A 19,150-nucleotide genomic window follows, 5' to 3' on the forward strand; every position below is an offset into this window, starting at 1 on the left:
TTCTCCCCAGCCCAGAGGAAAACTTAAGTGTAATCACAGGTGATGCTTCTGGAACCATAAAAGGGCTCACAGTGAGTTCAGTAGTCAGCTGTACATCAAGGTCACTAGAATGAACTGTTGCCTTTATGCCTCAGGTCCTAAATGATTCTCATGGAGTGTTCAAGTGCCATAGCTTTCCATGCACAGTTTTACTGTGACAGCCTCTTACTGTCAGACCAGAAGTGAGCTTAGAAAAAGTAAAGAAAAGTATATTTTGCTTATTGCTGGAAGGAAAAAGGCAAAATTAGATATCCTATTCTATATTTTAGATTTATTTCTTGTTTGGTGCTCTCTACGAGGCATTCAATATGATTCCATTCACTCTGGATTGCATTTAAGATTTTTCCCTTATATAAATACACCAAAACATAGAAGGGATCTATTGAGAACAGGTAGCTCCCCTTATATTCTTGTCATTAGTGAATATTTATGAATATCTGATAGCTCTTAACCTGTCAGCTGAGCCTTCTACAGATCTAAATAAGACTTTTTTATTTTACATAGTTTCCTACAGCAGCACAACATTTCTGGAGCCGCTTCACTGGGAGGACTCTGTCAACAATCAGCATTTCACTGGCATTAACATGCAGTAAAAGACAATGAAGCATGACTCAATTAAACAGCAAAAAAAAAAAAAAAAAGTCTGTCTTCAGATAACATTAACCCAGTAGTTTTCAAAACCTACGTGGGGTTTCTGCTAATGACTAGCATTAAGGTCAGTACTTTGAAAATCTGTGCCCAAGCATCTAACAAACCTGAACACAAGAGGATTTAGAGGAAAGAGCAAAACTCTGTTTTGATTTATCTCCTTCTCATACTGTATCCAGATATTTTACAATTTATAGCATACAGTATCAATTAGATCTCACTGCTGCAAAGATTAAGAACAAATTTTCCATGTGAGATGTCAATGGAAATTTAATTTGCACAGAAGATACAGTTTGGGAGACCTGTTTGGGAGTCAGCTGGATTTAAAACAAACAAACAAAAAAGGCTTGTGCAGGGAGTGGTTCAGAGGAAATATGAAAGCACCCAGGTATGAACTCACAGGACATCTGACACTTGGGTATGCCAATCGACACATTCCATAGCCAGAAAAGAGACATACTACAATCGCCAAGGTTCAAGAGAAAAGATGGCACTCTTCTATGATATGTAAATGTACATACTTATATCTCACGTAACCAGGAGGGATGGATGTGTTCCTTACAGACCCAGAGGTTTTTTTCTTCGTTTTGTTTTTGTTGTACTTGAAATATTTAACACCTTAGGTTTAAGCCTTCAATATTTTAGGTTTCATTATATTGAACACAATCATTTCAGTTCAAGTTGCTCTCATTGAACTGCACCATTTTTAAAAAACTATATGATTTCACCAAAGTGAAGATAAAATATATTCAAATACCATACAACAAAATTTTTTGAAGATTTCACTGTTTGCGAAAATTATTAAAATTCTTTCACTTCAATGGTAACAAAAAGCATGGATAAATGACATATGTTGAACTCACAGGTAAATAGCAAAGAAAAATGCTCTGGCACACTTAAGATATGATTTATAATTTCTGAATCATTATTTTAAGCTATGATTAACATAAATTCTTTCAAGTTTGAATTTCTTTTGTAAGAAAGCTATAAAAACATGCCAACAAAAGGGGAACCAAATTAAAACAATAGACCTTTAAGATAAATTTACACATTTAAAGCATGATACCTTTTTAAAGTTGTAGACATTAAAATGCATACTGAAATCACAAGTTAATTTAAAAATCATCAAAAATGATGGCAATAGAATGTAACTAAATGTCCTAATTAGACAATCACTGTTTATTATATTCAGAAGCTAGGAATATAAAATGGAAACCTACAAAAATGGGAATTTCAAGTTATGAAAGCAACTGATCAGGATAATTTAAAAGAAGAAATGATTTTTCTGTTAGAAAATATTAAAAGATCAACGTATTGATCTTTCCAAAGAACACTAAAAGTTTACTGGTTGAATTAGTTTCCCATGGCTGCTGCAAAAAATTACTACAAACTGTGGCTTAAAACAACACAAGTTTGTTCTCTTACCTTTCCGGACCCTTGAGAGGAGAACCTGTTTCTTGGTCTTTGTTAGGCTTCTAGCAGCGCCTGTATCCTCAGCTCACGGCCCCGTCCTCCATCTTCAAAGCGCATTGCCCGAATCTCTGCTTCCATTATCACATTGCCTTTCCCTCTCCATAGTCAAGTCAGCCTCTGCCTCCCACCCCTAATAGGACAACCGTGACTGCATTTAAGGCCCACCCAGATTATCCAGGATAATCTCCCCATCTTAAGATCCTGAACTTAATCACACTCGTAAAGTCCCTGTTGCCATTTAAGGTAACAGACACAGGTTCCAGGGATTCGGATGGGGATATCTTTGGGTTCATTATTCAGTCTGCCACAACAGTCTAAAAAATGTATTTTAAAATCCCAATCTCCATCCTAGGAGTTATACAAGTTAATGCTTTCTTGATCAGCTTTACTTAGCATATGTCATTATTTTCCATTGGGAAGTTACAGCTTGGTCAGGCTGGCTTACCATCAATATCTTTCAACTGAGGGTCTGTCCTAAGAGCATCCATTTGGTCGCTCAGCCCAAGCTAGAGACACTGGGCAACATAATAAAGGGGGCTGGTTCCTTTGAAAGGTAGGGACATACATCACGATTCTTCCCATTACTAGTCATACAGATAGACGGATGTGTTTTATTTTGTTTTGTCTAATCACTGGATAAGTGATCTAGATTTCAAACTAAAACATACTTCTGAAAATTATTCCTTTGCTGTGCAACAGCTTTTAAGTTTAATTATGTCTCATTTATCTTTATTTTTATTTTCATTACTCTAGGAGGTGGGTCAAAAAAGATCTTGCTGTGGTTTATGTCAAAGAGTGTTTTTCCTATGTTTTCCTCTAAGAGTTTTACAGTGTCTGGCATTACATTTAGGTCTTTAATCCATTTGGACTTTATTTTTGTGTATGGTGTTATTTGTAGTGAGGTGGATGGACCTAGAGTCTGTCATACAGAGTGAAGTAAGTCAGAAAGAGAAAAACAAATACCATATGCTAATGCATATATATGGAATCTAAAAAAAAAAAAACAAAAAAAGGTACTGATGAACCTAGTGGCAGGGCAGGAATAAAGACATAGATATAGAGAGACTTAAGGACACAGGGGGTGGGGAAGGGGAAGCTGGAGCGAAGTGAGAGTAGCATCGACATATATTCACTGCCAAATGTAAAATAGCTAGTGGGAAGCAGCTGCATAGCACAGGGAGATCAGCTTGGTGCTTTGCAACGACCTAGAGGGGTGGGATAGGGAGGGAGGGAGGGAGGCTCAAGAGGGAGGGGATATGGGGACATGTGTATGCATATGGCTGACTCACTCTGTTGTGCAACAGAAACTAACACAGTATTGTGAAGCAATTACACTCCAATAAAGATCTATTAAAAACAAAAAACACAAAAAAACCTTATGTGTTACCTGGGAGGATTAGCTTAACACGAATCGGTGCTGCAAAGATGTAAGGTTTTAAAAGTTTATTTTCTTTCATTATTAAAATATATGTGTTCGTTGAAGAAAATGTGAAAGCTATAGATTGCAAAAAATGAAGAAAATAAAAATCACCTGAAATACTGAAAAAAAAAAAAAAATTATCCCTGGGCTTCCCTGGTGGCGTAGTGGCTGAGAGTCCGCCTGCCAATGCAGGGGACACGGGTTCGTGCCCCGGTCCAGGAAGATCCCACATGCCGCGGAGTGGCTGGGCCCATGAGCCATGGCCGCTGAGCCTGTGCGTCTGGAGCCTGTGCTCCGCAACAGGAGAGGCCATAACAGTGAGAGACCCGCGTACCGGAAAAAAAAAAAATTATCCCTAACTAGTCAGGAAAATTTTTTAAAAATTTGTCCTCTTTTAAAACTGCTAATTATTTCTGGAAGATAGGCCTAGTAAAGTGGAAATAATGTGGGCTTCAGAGTTATAGCTCTGGGCTTTACTAATTACTAGGTTCTGTGTGATCTTAGGTAGTCAAATGCTTAACATTTTAGATGCTCAGTTATTCATCTATAAGATGGTGATGGAAATACCTAAGAGGTTTATTGTGAGAACATCAGGGTTTTGCTGTAATAGCTGGCATAGAATAGCTGCTCAGTAAATATGTTACTTTCCACCTTTTACATGAGAAAACTTGTCTATAAAAAGTACATAGTAAAATAAGATCGATTTACCATTGTTCAGTATTGTCTATAAAATAAATTCAGATATAACTGGTAAATAAAGTAACATGAAAATAGTAATGCTCTCATTGAACGCTTGATAACAGCATGTATTATAAATGTGAAATAAGTAGTGTTGCCAAGTTTAATAAGAGTCAGACATTCGGTAAACTAAAGTTATCATTCTACTATTTAAGAGGTTATTTACCTATGTCATTAAATTATCACTGAATTGGCAATTCTCCCAATTTCCTGCACCTCTCTGCATTTGCATTATGTCAGCCTAAAATGTTTATGTTAAAAATGCTGGCAAAGCCTCAATAAGTATGACTTAGGTGTCAAAACAATAACTTTAAGAATCCCTTTGATAGTGATGGATAATACAAGTATTTTTCTAGATCACAAAAGGTAAGAAAATCTACATACTAAGGTGTAAAGTAAAATTTCCTTTCCCCTCCAAAAATATTTGAAATCGTTCTCCTGAGAAAAGTCTACTTTATACATCATTCTTAAGGAAGTAAAGAAGCTGATAGAGCAACCGTCCTTGTCAACACAACACAGATCTCAAATATGCAGCAACTGGTCACTGAGGAGCTCGGAAGCAGTCTAGAGTTTCTCAGATCTCCATAGGATGTGTCATTAAATCTTCTCCTCCTGCTGGGTCTGACTTCTGGGGAAAAAAGCATACGGTATAAAAATTACTATATTTGGTAGTGAGTACTAATGATCACTCAAAAGCCTCATCCTTCAGTCTCTATGGCCTTTAGCATCTAGTTGGTTATAAATGTGACATGCTTTGATTTGATTTAATAATCTTTTTGAATTTATAGTTCAGAACTTATTGTATAAAAATTATCTGTAAAATCAGATACTCCCATATATGGAAAGACATATACATTTATTTCTGGTGTTATCCCATGCACAGATTGTAAAATTAAGGCAAGAAGACCAAGGTCTGTCCGAGGCAAAGTTTACAAAGGTGCTCCTTCCCCTTAAATTACTAGGATCTGAAAACAGATTTAACACAAACATACACACACAAACCAGACATATAAGTGACGTAAAGTAACACTGTTTTTCTGCAGTGTGAGAAGTGGAAGCTCAATGATGTCACATGAACTAAAAAACTGTATTTGATTTCTATATGGGCAATATCTTAACCACTGTATGGGACGGCAGAGGAAAGTATTTTGAAATGTGCAGGAATTATTCTATGATCCATACAAAAACTATAGCATTTTCTGTGTTACAATAAATTTTCAAGTTGAACTTCATACATGTCATATTATATTACACAGGGCATATTCTTTAATATTCAAAACACAGAATGGTTAATAAAAAGAACTCCAAGGAAAGAAGTAGAGAAATTTGGTTAAAGATTAATGTTACTTCACAGAAACAGCTTTCGAAAGATTTATATAAAGCCTATTATATTGTCCCACTACTATGAGAAACAGTATTGTGCTACACAGTGTGACAGTAATAGTGCTGTTATCTCAGATGGTATAAGTCACTTGGTTGATTTGGCTAAAACATAGACACTACACCAATTTTATTTACCAAGTCCAATAAAAAAAAATTTTTTAGAAGTTGGGTATATTTGAATCAAATGTCACTGTAAAGTTACGACAATACAGATTACATAATACATACTGTCATTCTCTAATGCATCCATAATGAAGAACTCAAAAATGAAAAGTAATATAAAATATGGATTTTGTATTAAAATTCTTTGTCAAGAAGCACCATTCACATCAGAAGTTAATGTCACTGGGGAGTTAAACGATTAAGACAAAAACAAATACATATTACAAATATCCTTTTGTTCTTCACTTACCATGATGCAAACTGCAAGGATTTAAACTTTAAGGGTTAAAGAGTTTAATCAGTGTCAATGTCTGATCTTCTGAAGGCAATAAAGAACAGTCTGCCTAGCGATACCCAACAGAACATCACTTTGTCAAGCCACAAAGCACCCAAAAGCTTGTCAAGTAAGTTACCAGAAACCTCTTTGTGGTTAGAACTCAGCTCCTTCCTGCTTGACCTATTATTTGATATTTGACCACTTGGTTGCAAGACACTTGCTCTTTCTAGCTGAAATGTCACTGGGGCATCTTGTCAGCTCCCCGACATCTCGGCCTGACATACAATTTTACTTTTGTGTGCTACAAGGCAGAAAATGCAGGGCAATGGCCTTGTTTTAAATTCTGTCAGCATCAAAGATGGGCGTCACTCTTGGGTCCTACCAACAACACAAACAAAAAAGGAGTCTATTTTGAAGGTCAAAACAGCTATTACCTTGAAGTTTTTCAGCTTATACAAAATATATTACCTGCTGTACTGGTGTGGGAACTGTCCTTAAAAAGTGCCTAAACACACCACAGACATCTTCCCAGCACAACTGCTCTACTTTCTTATCAAATGCAGGCTTGATAAAAGGATGAGTTTTCAGTGCCTGCAGGGACCAGATTCAGCAGTTAACTTAACTTGTTCAAATGGGCAAGTGGTATCATGTAGCTTTACAAGGAGCAACCTGACCTTCTCACATTGACCAGGAGTGACATTATTGTGCAGGAGGAGAAGCAGTCACATCATTTCTGTTTTGCACAACCTGCTTAAAGTTTGCAACTAAATGCTTGTCTTCAGTTGAGCTGACAAGAGAGAAGAGGGGGCTCAGTGAACCATGGCAGGGCTGCCATGAAATGACAGGAATCATTGGCATACATTTCAAATAGCTCTCTCAATCCTATTAAAGTATTGCAGTCCTGCTTTAAAACAGACAAGTATGAAACAACTTTGATAGATAGAGACTAAAATGGCTTATTGATTTTTTTTTTAAGTCTGAAGGAAATTACCCAAAATGTGTCATTCTTTAACATTTAAAAATATGTTACATAAAAATGAGCAACTGTGATAATAAATAAAACTTAGAGGGGAAAAAAAAGTTGGTTATTTCATTATTCAAGGGACACAGATACCCGTACACATCAGAGTATCACACAATTTTTAAAAACCCACGGCCACTTGTGCTGAAACAAAATTCAACTGATAAGAAAATCCCCCTTCAAAACAATTTTAATTGTACTGTTAACTCTTCCTGCATCCTTTTTATTTCATAAAGTCATAATCCAATCTGAGCTGGTCTCTCGGCAGTAGCAGACATCATCACTGGAGAGGAGTGGGATGACGACAGGGGCGCAGGATTTATAAGTGTCTCCTTTAAGAAAGTGTAAGTTGTGTCAGGTTCAGCTTTCAATGGCAAAAAATCCCCAACGTCAATTGTGTCAGCAGGAAGAGCAGCTCTTGAAGGAATGGAGAGATTGGAATGGTCTCATGATCCTGTCTATGATATAAAAAAGAAAAGAATAATAAACATAGATTTGAAGACTCTTAAACAGACTCTGATACCATAAACAGAGAAGTGGACTAAGAATCACTGTAATATGGAATGGGGTGGAAACTGCCACTTAAATAATCTATATGATGATACATAAATATGAAATTATTTTCCAAGTTGTGATTGAACCTCATTTGTTCTATATCATAAACTTGTCAGGACATCAGGTGTTTGCCTAGACACTAAAACTTGGTATAAAACTTTTATCAAGTTATTGACTCAAAGGGTCAGTGCAATCAGGCATTTTTACCTCTGCTTCCATCCGCTGGCAAATGACAGAAACCAATGCTAATAATGTTTTCTCATTATGCTATATAATATATGCTATATAATTGGGAGATTAGACTGCTTAGAAAATGAACTATGGATCTTTATGTTTTTTAAGGTATCAGCCTGACTTATTTAATTGAACAACACAGCACAAAGAAAAACAAGTTAATCCTAGTGCCCTATAGAAAACGGCACACCAACATATAAAATGCCAGTGAGATGAACTTTTTGTCTTTACCTTTAATAATACTGCCACCACCCTGTTTTAATAAAGACTGTTTCTGTTACGAGTATTTGGAAATCATATATCAAAATATGGGAGTGCAACATGAAAACAATTTGTCACATATTTTAAAACATTACAGTTACCCAGAAACTACTGGAAATCAAACTTAAGAAACCCACACACTCATTAAGTACTTAAAAACAGAATATTTTGTTGAAGCTATAATTTAAGCCTTAAGTAGTACCAGTAAACAATAGTTAACCTTTAACATAAATGAAGTTTTACCAGTAAAGCAGATAGGTGCTATTTTATGGCTTTTATAGATAGTAGGAAAATAGTAGTCAATTGTATATCAGAGTTTTCCATGTTCCCAGCAAATAAATGTTGCTGAGATAAGTCTAGTCATAAGTGTCTCCACTAAAAAACACTTTTTATACTGAAGAGTTCTTTAAAAAAACACACAAACCTCTTTTTGGTAGATTCTCTTACGGTTTTGACAACAAAATAGCGTGAACTCTAAGGATCTGCTTTATTATGTCATGTTACACAAAACCGTTTCTACATGTGAAAACAAGAAGGAAGCTATCTCTGGCTTTAGGAACGTATTAGAAATTCAACTGTTGTATGTGTTACCATTTTTGTGGATTTTTTTTAAAACTACAACTGGAGAAAAATCAATGGCTGCATCTAACACCTAGTTCAGCAATTTTCTTTGATCTCCGTTCTTTTGATTTCTTGATACTCCACCGCAAGCCTACAGAAAATCATCGGAAATCATCTCTTGTTCCGCTGGAAGTTAAAAAAAAAAAACTCACCTAAAATGACCACTTGAATGGCTTTATGAAGAAGGAGAGGATTTAGCTTATCCTTGCAGAAGGAAAAGAACTCCTGAGGTCTTGTGTTGACCCTGATTAGAAGCACTGATGAAGTTTCACTTGCAGAACCTTAATGCTGGGCCTAAGCATATCAGTTCAGAACCAGAACAGAGGCATCTCATTACATCAGCGGCTCGAGGTGTAGATTCCTGCACTTTTCCTGCTGCTAGAACCATCTTTGGTGATTTTTTTCAGCTGCGTATCTGAATTGGAAGTGTTATTACTTGATTGATTTTGCTGCTGTAAAGACTACAATGTCATCTACTAACTGATTCTGCCAGACTTAGGGGTGAGAGGAATAATGGAAGAGCAGGAGATGGTGGGGATATCATACTATTTATTATGATAAAAAATATTGTCAGGCAGCCTTCAAAATTTTGTTGTTACATCTTTATAAATACTTCAAGTTCTGGTCTAAAAAAACTATATATGAAAAGAGAGGAGTGTGCAGAATCAGACCAAGGAAGGTCACCTACTCTCTGAGAGTATTTTCTTCTTGATGCTTTAGACTAGAGAAAGGCAACTGTGCCAAACTGACCAACCATGCCTGTTTTGCAGTGTTAGATAGATGGATATATATTTTACTCAAATCTATATTCTGTACTTGAAGTTTCCTTTTCTTTTCTTATGAGTCCATCAACCTAACTCGTTACACATCCTTCAGGGAAGGTCTCTAACTGCCCATCTCCCCTTAATATATTCAGTGGATCTTGGAACTCTACAAAGGGGCCCCTCTTTTGTCCTTCCTGATCTTACTTTTTCAAATGTCTATTTTCCACCATGTTGTCTGAAAGCATTTTTTTAAATCTAATATAACATTTTTGACCAAATAACCTTGAAATGGGGTACTGAGTATTTCTCTAGTATTTCAAGTCAGAGTCTCACTTTTTGCATACTGTCTTCTGACCTTATGTCCTAAACATGGGAAATAACACTTAAAAAAGAGATTTCTTTCAAGACTTGCACCCCCTCAAAAGATAGGCCTTCCATCAAGTAAACAGACTTACTTTTGTGTAAATGAAAACAATTATTTTTCTGGTACTGAGGTCATTTCCTACACTTCATACACTGCTAGAAAATAATCTTTTTCATGAAATAGGATAAAATTTGATTTTAAGTCACTTAATAGCTTAAAAACAAATCAGCAAAAATTCTGGTGAAATCTTGATTTGAAAATAGGATGTTAAAATAACAACTAAATATGAACTATTTTTCTTGTTACAAATAATATTCAGAAATATATCATAACACTTTTAATATAACACAAAGAGTAAAAGAGAGTTAAATAACTTTTTATCAGAGACCATTAAGAGTTAATATTCAGGGCTTCCCTCGTGGCACGGTGGTTAAGAATCCACCTGCCAGCGCAGGGAACACAGGTTCAAGCCCTGGTTCCGGAAGATCCCACATGCTGCGGAGCAACTAAGCTGTGCGCCACAACTACTGAGCCTGTGCTCCAGAGCCTGCAAGCTACAGCTACTGAAGCTCGCGCACCTAGAGCCCGTGCTCTGCAACGAGAAGCACCGCAATGAGAAGCCCACACACCGCAACAAAGAGTAGCCCCCACTCGCCGCAACTAGAGAAAGCCCACGCGCAGCAACGAAGACCCAACACAGCCAAAACTAAATAAATAAAATAAATACATTTATTTTTTAAAAAGTGAATATTCACCATCTGATGTTATATTTTAAATCTGTGGTCATTTAAGCTACTTTTTAAACTGCTGAGGTGTTCTGGTAGTCTCTCATGTAAATGCAAATTTAAGCAATTTTTAAAAAAGAAATTAGTTACCTTAAATAAAAGCTAGGTGTCACGTGAATCTTTACAGAGACACTTTTATTTACTCAATAAGCTGTAAATGATTCTATTTGAACTGTTACAGTCCATCAGCTAAATATATATTCACAATACAAAATGTGCCTACTAAATTTCTGCATTTTAGAAATCTTATGAAATACAGTAATTAGACATGCCCATTAACCATTTTTCAAGACTTTAATATCTTCATTTTCTAAGGGTGTTTTTTTCAACAACAAAAATAAATAAAGCATTAGTATAAAAATAAGATAATGACTCAATAAACTATCTATAAATCAAAGCCACTTTGCAGACCAAGGCTTCTGAAACAATGACACTAAGCCATTTGTCTCCTGTGTAGCATTTATGATCAAGTTAAGTCTTCTAGAATCTAGTATTATAAAAAATGAGGAGTAATGTGATTTAGTAAGCCTGAAGAGTATTGCAAGGAGATTATGCCAGTCACATAGTATGATGGAAAGAGTATTAGACTAGAGATCAGAAGACTATATTTCCCCTCCCAGTTCTGCTATAATCTAGCTGGGTCACTTAGGCAAGTGGATCAGTCTTCCTAGTTCTCACTTCCCTTGCCTATAAAATGAGGAGCTAGACTCTTTCCAGCTCTGAAGTTCTACAGGTCCACCATGATTCCAACCCGTGATGACATATGATATAAGGTTAACACCTAACTTTTGTGAATAATTTAACCCAGGAATCAGAGTTCCCAAACATAATTCTTAAGATTTTGAGGGGATACAGATGGGCCGTTCTTAAGGGGAAGGAATACATACTGCACGTGGTTCTTTAAAAAAGCCAAAGAGATGACAACATTAGCCACAGTTTAGATGATGTGGCTATATGCAATTAAATTCTGATACATTTTTCATTACTTCGACCTCCGTGATGATGTTTTAAGCCCTGTAAATCATTGACGGATTTTAAGTAGAGTGTGCAGCTCTACATAAACTGATGAAGGAATCAAAGTACCCACAAGAGGGCCTTACAATGAGGCTCCCTCGCCATTTCTGCTTTAGCTCCTTATATGTTCTTACCACTAGAGTCTTAGTACTCAGAACACAGAATACTTCGAGTTAGTTGACCAAATTTTACCTGTTTTCCAGTTCTGCTGTGCTGGCCTCATAGGATGCTGCCGTTTATGCAGACAAACCGAGTTGACAATAATTACATATACAGTCTTCTCTTGAGGAATGCTCAGTTATGTACCTGAGATATGTCTGCCTGTCTATCTATCTCTCCATCCATCCACACACACATATACATGTACCTGATAAATATATCTACACACATACACTTGCTAATATGCATATATACACCTGCTACCACATCATTAAATATTTACGCCTCGTAGTTATCAATTCTAACTTTTAGTTACCAATGCCAAAGCTGTAGAAGTATTTTATGCATTCCTCTCTCTCTGTTATTAAATCTTAGTACAGACCAGTCTGGCTCTTTAGCTCAGTGACAACAAGATAGGCTAGGTGGGGATATGTGAGTCAGTCAGCAGAGCAGTGTAAAGGAGTCTCCAGATAGAAGAAAACAACCTGAGAGGTCTGGGTACCTAGAGATCAAGAAGGAGGGGCAATATGGAGGTAGAAGCAAATCAGAAAAGAGAGGTAGAAGACATTATCAACTTGATTCACACCACAACAACTTAGTCCTCAAGCAGACATTCAGCATTGGTTCAACAGCCAAAGCTCTTAGGACAGACTGGTTCAGTTTCAGCTTTCAACAACATGGTTAATGCGGTAGATTAACTGGATTATGGCTTCGATTCTTCAGTCTTCCTTATAGGCATGCCCTTTGCCATGTGACACTGCAGCTGTGTACAGCCTGGTTCACAAGCGCTTTACTTCCTTGTCCAGCCTCATCGAGCATTTCCTCACTTGTACTCTGTAATCCGGTTACATGGAACTGTGAGTCAGGAAATATGATGTTCCATAGTTCACACCTGCCTCCGGTCTGTCCACTGACTGGGATACACTTCTACCCTATGTGGGGTAAATGCCTTTTCCACCTTTCAGCCTCTGTCAAGGTTCCCCTCCTTGTAAGGCCTTTCCAGATCCTTGCCCCACCCTTCCCCAACTACAGTTAGCTGCTATATTCAATCACACGTTGGCATTCCTTCATGAATATTTATTTTTCTGTTTTCACTTATTTGTATACTTTTATCTCCCCAGAAAACAAGAGCACCTAGTGTAATGGAATCATGATTTTGTATTGCTAGCACTTAGCAGAGTATCTGGAAATAAGATTTCTAACTGAATGAAACCACTCATGTTATTACTTCATGGTTTTGGTTTGATATTTGGTTATTTCATGTATATACACATTATGTCGCAATTAAAAGTAGTACAGTATAGTGGAAAGAATATGGGCTTTGAAACTGAAGAGGCCTCGGGTTCCAAACTTGAGTCTGCCATGTATTCACTATGTGATCTTAGACATGTTACTTAACCTGTGTGAGCCTGCATCCTATCCACAACATAAGAATCATCCCTCATGGAGTTGTTATAAGAATTAAATGAAATAATATACACAAAAATGCATAACATACAGTAGCTTCCCTTCACCTCTCTTTCTACTCTTCTCAAGTGATAACAAATTCCAAATTTTTAATTATAGCTAACATGTGTGAACATATATGTCAGGTACTGTGCTAGGTTTAGCTTTATAGGCCTTATCTCAATTCTCAAAGCCACTCAATGAGAAGGTATTACTATTACCCCATTTCACAGGCGAAGAACTAGGGCTCACAAGAGCGGAAAAAACTACTGCACGTTGCACAGACGCTTGGTCAGTGGTGAAAAGGGACATGATTCTTGATCCATGATTCTTCTCCCCTTATGCTTGGCCACTACCTTATCATGCCACCCAAAGAAGACATGGCCTCAGGCTTATTTATATCCAGAGCTGCTTCATAAAGACAGTAAGGGCTCAACAAATCTCTGTGAAACTGGAAAATAAAAGCACATACATTGTACTAGAGATTAAAAGTAGATGTTTATATTTTTGGTAATATATTTTCTCATAGTCCATTTGAATGTCCATGGTACCGGAGTAAATAAATAGATTTTATGACATTTACATAAAATAAAAGTTCTAGCCCTTTCACCAAAGAAGCTTATGTGTTGTTATATTCAGAGATAAAACTCAGCACTGAAGTTTTAAATTACATTAGAACATTTAAACTTTATTTTTAAATTACTTTAAAGGTGTCTTATGCCTGACAAGATAACGATTCTCATTTTCTTCTCTTAGATGTTTAGATTTCCTGACATGATTGAGGTTGGAAAAAATAGTCAAAGAATTTTCCCAGATGGCTTTTGTTCTTTCTTTTCCTACTTTCCTTCACACCCCTGTGCTCCCAGTCTGCTCCTTTCCTGACAATTCTGGTATACCTGACGGTAGAGAATGCCAGAAATGGACAGAAAATGCAAAAGAGACCATTTTCCCCCTGTATCTTAAGAATGTATCTTTTCAAACAAACACAGAGAGAATGTGAAATGTAAATATCTCCATATACTCAAGTATACAAAAAAGGGACAAAACTGAATAAATAAAAACTTAAGCACACTATACAGAAAAATGCCATTGCAAAACTGAAATGACAAGCTGATAAAAATATACGCAACACACATGATAGCCATAGAGTGACTTTCTTAATTTACAAAAGGCTCATGCAAATCAAGAAAAAGAAGAACCTAATTGGAAAATAGGCTTGGGACAGTGTATTTATTAATATTGGGTTCAGCTGTAACAGAAAACTCAAAATGTTGGTGGCTTTAATAAGATAGAAGTTTATTTCTCTCTGATATGGCTATATGAAGCTACCAGGAATCCAGACTGCTTCTATCTTGGGCTCCACAGCCTCAGTACGTAGCTTCCACCTCAGGGTCCAAAATGGTTGCTCAAGTTCCAGCCATTATATCTGCATTCTAGCCAGAAGAAAGAAGGATGGAGTAAAGGAGGAGGTATCACTTACATTTGAAAACACTTCCTAAAATCGGAGTGTTTCTGTTTACACCCCATTGGCCAGAACTTAGTCATATGGCTAACTTAGTTTCAGGCGAGTCTGAAATATGTAGCTTTCTCCCCCGACCCCGAATGGCCTGGGTAATAGTCAGAGGTTTCGTTACAAAGAAAAGAGAAAAGAGATCAGGAAGCCACTGACAGCCTCCGCCTCAGATATATATTGGCTGTTTGGTGGAGGACACAGAAATACAATCACCAATAAACATATGAAAAAGAGCTAAACCTCATTCATAATTAAAGAAATGCAACACAAAACATGACAATGAAAGCTTACTTTTCACCTATCAGATAGCAAAAATTTAGATGTCTGATGATACCCACTGCTAAGAGAGGGAAACAGGCAAGTTCCTACCACGCAGGCAGGGCTGTATGCTGGTGCAACCTTTCAGGAAGACAAAACTTAAATTGTACCTGCCTTGATCCAGCAATTCTACTGCTGGGCATTTTTTCTATGGCTACACTCACAAAAGCTCACCAAGATGAGCATACTGATGTATCATCGAAGCATTTTTTAGAAAAACATTTGATTAATGAAACTAAAGTGTCCATCAACTGAGTGTTATTTAAGTGAAGTATGATACAACCAGATCATATAACAATTTTCAAAACTGATGTAAATATGTAAGTACTGATGTAGAAATATGTCCAAGTGAAAAGAGAAGGTTCAAGACAGTGTGTGTGTGTGTGTGTGTGTGTGTGTGTGTGTGTGTGTGTGTGTGTGTGTAAAGAGAAAGAACCCATTTGCATTAAAAAAAAATAAGTATAGGGAATTCCCTGGCAGTCCAGTGGTTAGGACTCCGTGCTTCCACTGCAGGGGGCCTGGGTTCGATCCCTGATCTGGGAACTAAGATTCCATAAGCTGTGTGGAGTGACAAAGAAGAAAAAAAGGTATAAACACATACATGCATACACATATCATTTTTTCTTTCTAGAAAAGGAATCACAAGAAAACTGTTAATTATTTTTAGAAAAAGGGAATAAATTCGAGCGTGCATTATGAGGAAAAAGCCTTGAAAGCCCCAAATTTTCTTTCCATGTTTTTTATCTTTAAAACTACTGAATCATGAACAAAGGCTATGAGCTGGCGGTTCAGAGAGGTCAAAATACAGCTGATTAACAAATAAATGGGAAAAATGGTAACCGCCAATGGTAATCAAAACTGTAAAGGAAAATGAGATGTTTATTGCCAATCAAAATTTGATTTAAAAAATTGTGATACTAAATGTTAATGAAGGCATTATAAAACAGGCATTCATAAATTGCTAGTGATTGTATAAATTGATAGAACCTTTGGACTATAACTTTGGCAACTGTCTTGAAATAGTTAATATCATTTGACCCAACAATTCCATTTATGATTAGTTTACTAATATTAATAGCAGACAAAAATTGGAAATAATCCCATATTCAACAACAGAAGTACATTTAAGTAAGCTATAGCCACTTGATGGAGTATTATATGGCTGTAAAATTTATAGTTATAAACGGTTAGATAACATGGACAAATGCTTAAGCTTGACCAGGGGTCAGAAGCCTTTTTCTGTAAAGGATCAGATAAATATTTTATGCTTTGCAAGCCATATGCTCTCTGTTGCAAGTACTAAACTCTGCTGTTGTAGCCCCAAAGCAACTATAGACAATATATGCAAATGAATTAGTCTGGCCATGTTCCAATAAAAGTGCATTTATGAAAGCTGAAATTTGAATTTAACATATTTTTCACATCGTGAGATATTAATCTTCTTTTGATTCATTTTTCAAACATTTAAAAATGTAAAAACTGTTCTTACTTCTCAGGCTATACAAGAACAGGTGGAAGTACATTTGGTCCACAGGCTGTGCTTTGCCCATCCCCGAGCAAGACTATATGAGTGAAAAGGAGACGTGCAAAATCACATACGATACTTTTGTGAGGTACTGACATTGTAGGAATTTTTTTCCCTAAACTTTTGTATTTTCCAATTATCTACAACAAGCATGCCTTACTTTCGTAACTAAAAACCCTTCATTAAAAAAGACTAAAATTTTGTATACACTGAAACCCATATTTTAGTATAGTTAGGACTCCGAACTGTGTGGTCAAAATGAAATGTAATTGGTTTGTTAAAGGTCTCAGAGGGGAGGTTTTGAACCAAGTGTTTTGCAAGTTTTGAAAATCGGATTTTAGTTTAGCTGAGAACACTCTGTTATTTCAACATTTTCAGTTATCTAACTCATATCCACAACCTGACATTAAGTCTACACATACACAAATAATTTGATGAAATAACTTGTACCTCTACTCTGCACAAACGCAGCTCTTTATGTAGAGTGGCTACTTAACAACTTGTGTGCCTTCATTTTACTCCAAAGAGCACTTCCAGCTGCCAAACTACAACTTCTGTGGTCAAAATGTACACATGTCACACTCTCTCTGGGAACTATTAGGCAAAAGTTTGCTGACCACTTTTTCATTACTGAAGAATTTCCTCTTAAAGTTATAAGCCCTTTTTATCCAAAGTCAAAAATTAATAATAATCTGGAAGCTATAAACTTAGACCTTTTAGCAGCATGTTTTTCTCTGAGTGGAGTTACTGACCATGCATGCACTCAGGTAAAGGGGGCAGAAGGAAGGAAAAATCATCTAAAATTTAAAGGTGTTTGAAAGACGATTTTCCCAAATCTTATAACATTGTATCTGTCAGTCACATATTTCAACAAAATTAGCAATGAATTCACATTCTAAAAGTTGAAACCCATTTTTTCCATGCCCCTCCTTTTCACTGCTGGTTTAAACCATGTTCCCTCATTACTCCACTATATCACACCTAGAATCCCCAGCAATTCTTCACGAGATGTTGCAAACAGTCTTGATTCCCCCACTGACCACCAAGGGATCAGTCCTATATTCTCCAGGGCTGTTGACCCTCTGACGAGTGCCACAGCTGGGCCTTTCTGGAGGGACTGGTTATATTCAGTTGAAAGAATGTGGCCTCTCTATTTCTCAGTGAGAGAGGGGCACTTCAGAAGCAAGACAAATCATGTGATCTGGAGTTCACATGTATGGAATGCCTTCAAATCACAACAAGCATTGGGGAGTATGTTCCAAAACAAACCACTTAGCTGGCAATGACATTTCCTTTACATGACAGACAGGAATGTTACTTCTGATAGAACCAGGCCATTTCCAGCAGTCTCAAACCGAACCCACCTCTAGCGAGAACATCTTATTGAATTGTAAGAATAATGCAGCAACCACAAAATTCCAAAATAATATAGCTATAGGTTATATCTCAAGAATCTGCTCCCTACATGACCAATTCCATATGATAGACTTTCCCCATGGTTGCATAAGGCATAAAGCATACCTAAACCCACACTCACCATTAGTATCCTAAATTAGCTCTATTCATTAATTCTTTCAATAGATATCTATTAAAAGAATAAAATCAAATAATTAACTACAAGTGCCTATAAAGTGTCAGACACTGTTCTTGGTACTGGGACAGCAGTGAATTACACACCAAAAAACTTCTCTGCCCTTAGAGAATTCACCCTGTCCTTAACTACCTGTGTCCTGAGCCAGTTCTCCTTAATTTATAATTTTCTCAATGCTCTAAAACCACACAACTGCTGTTTTCCTAGTGTTACGTTTTGATGCACAATGGCACTGAGAGTTTGCCAGACGCATTGTTCCATGGACACAAATAAGGTCCCAGTAATGAGTCATATTTCCCTGGTTCTTCCCTGACCCGCTTACACATGACCTCAACCTCCCCGTCAAGAGTTGCTGGGTGCCTGCAATCCCTCCATCAGGCTCTGCCTCCAACATATTAAAGGGGCTCACAGTGCCATACGGGTGACATCTCTACACAGCACTGGCCCTACACCCACCCTTCCCTCTCTGTCATCTGAAAACTGTGGCAACTCTGACTGGAACCCAGTGTCTCACACTGTCCGTCGTAAAACATTTCTTTCAGCTTCCACCTGTAGGCATCTATTTCCAGATGTCAGTCCCTAGGCCTGCACGGAGGAGAAGCACTAAGACGTTCACTCCATTTCCATCGCCATCTCTGGGCACCTGCCCACAAAACCTCTGCTAGTCCTTCAACTGTCACCAAAGCCCTCGCTCACATTAACTCCCGAAGAGCCTGCACACCACTTTTTCACAAGGTCCTTGACTTTGAAACGCAGCTCAGGTTCAGGGTAGGGTATCCACAAGACAGCGATTTTGACATAGGTTTCAAAGCTCTTTATTAAAATTTTTCATCAGTTAT

At 37.0% G+C, this 19,150-nt stretch overlaps 1 protein-coding gene across 1 annotated transcript in view; it reads right to left on the reverse strand.

Moving 5' to 3' along the window:
* Nucleotides 1-7,397: 7,397 nt before the first annotated feature.
* The window catches only part of CCDC171 (coiled-coil domain containing 171), a 349,858-nt gene continuing 338,105 nt past the window's right edge, over nt 7,398-19,150 (reverse strand). Inside the window, 1 exon segment of the mRNA XM_065879246.1 lies at nt 7,398-7,619. Within this exon segment, the coding sequence (XP_065735318.1) occupies nt 7,398-7,619 (222 nt within the window).

This window comes from Phocoena phocoena, chromosome 6 (assembly GCF_963924675.1).
Source record: "Phocoena phocoena chromosome 6, mPhoPho1.1, whole genome shotgun sequence".
Taxonomy (NCBI): domain Eukaryota; kingdom Metazoa; phylum Chordata; class Mammalia; order Artiodactyla; family Phocoenidae; genus Phocoena; species Phocoena phocoena.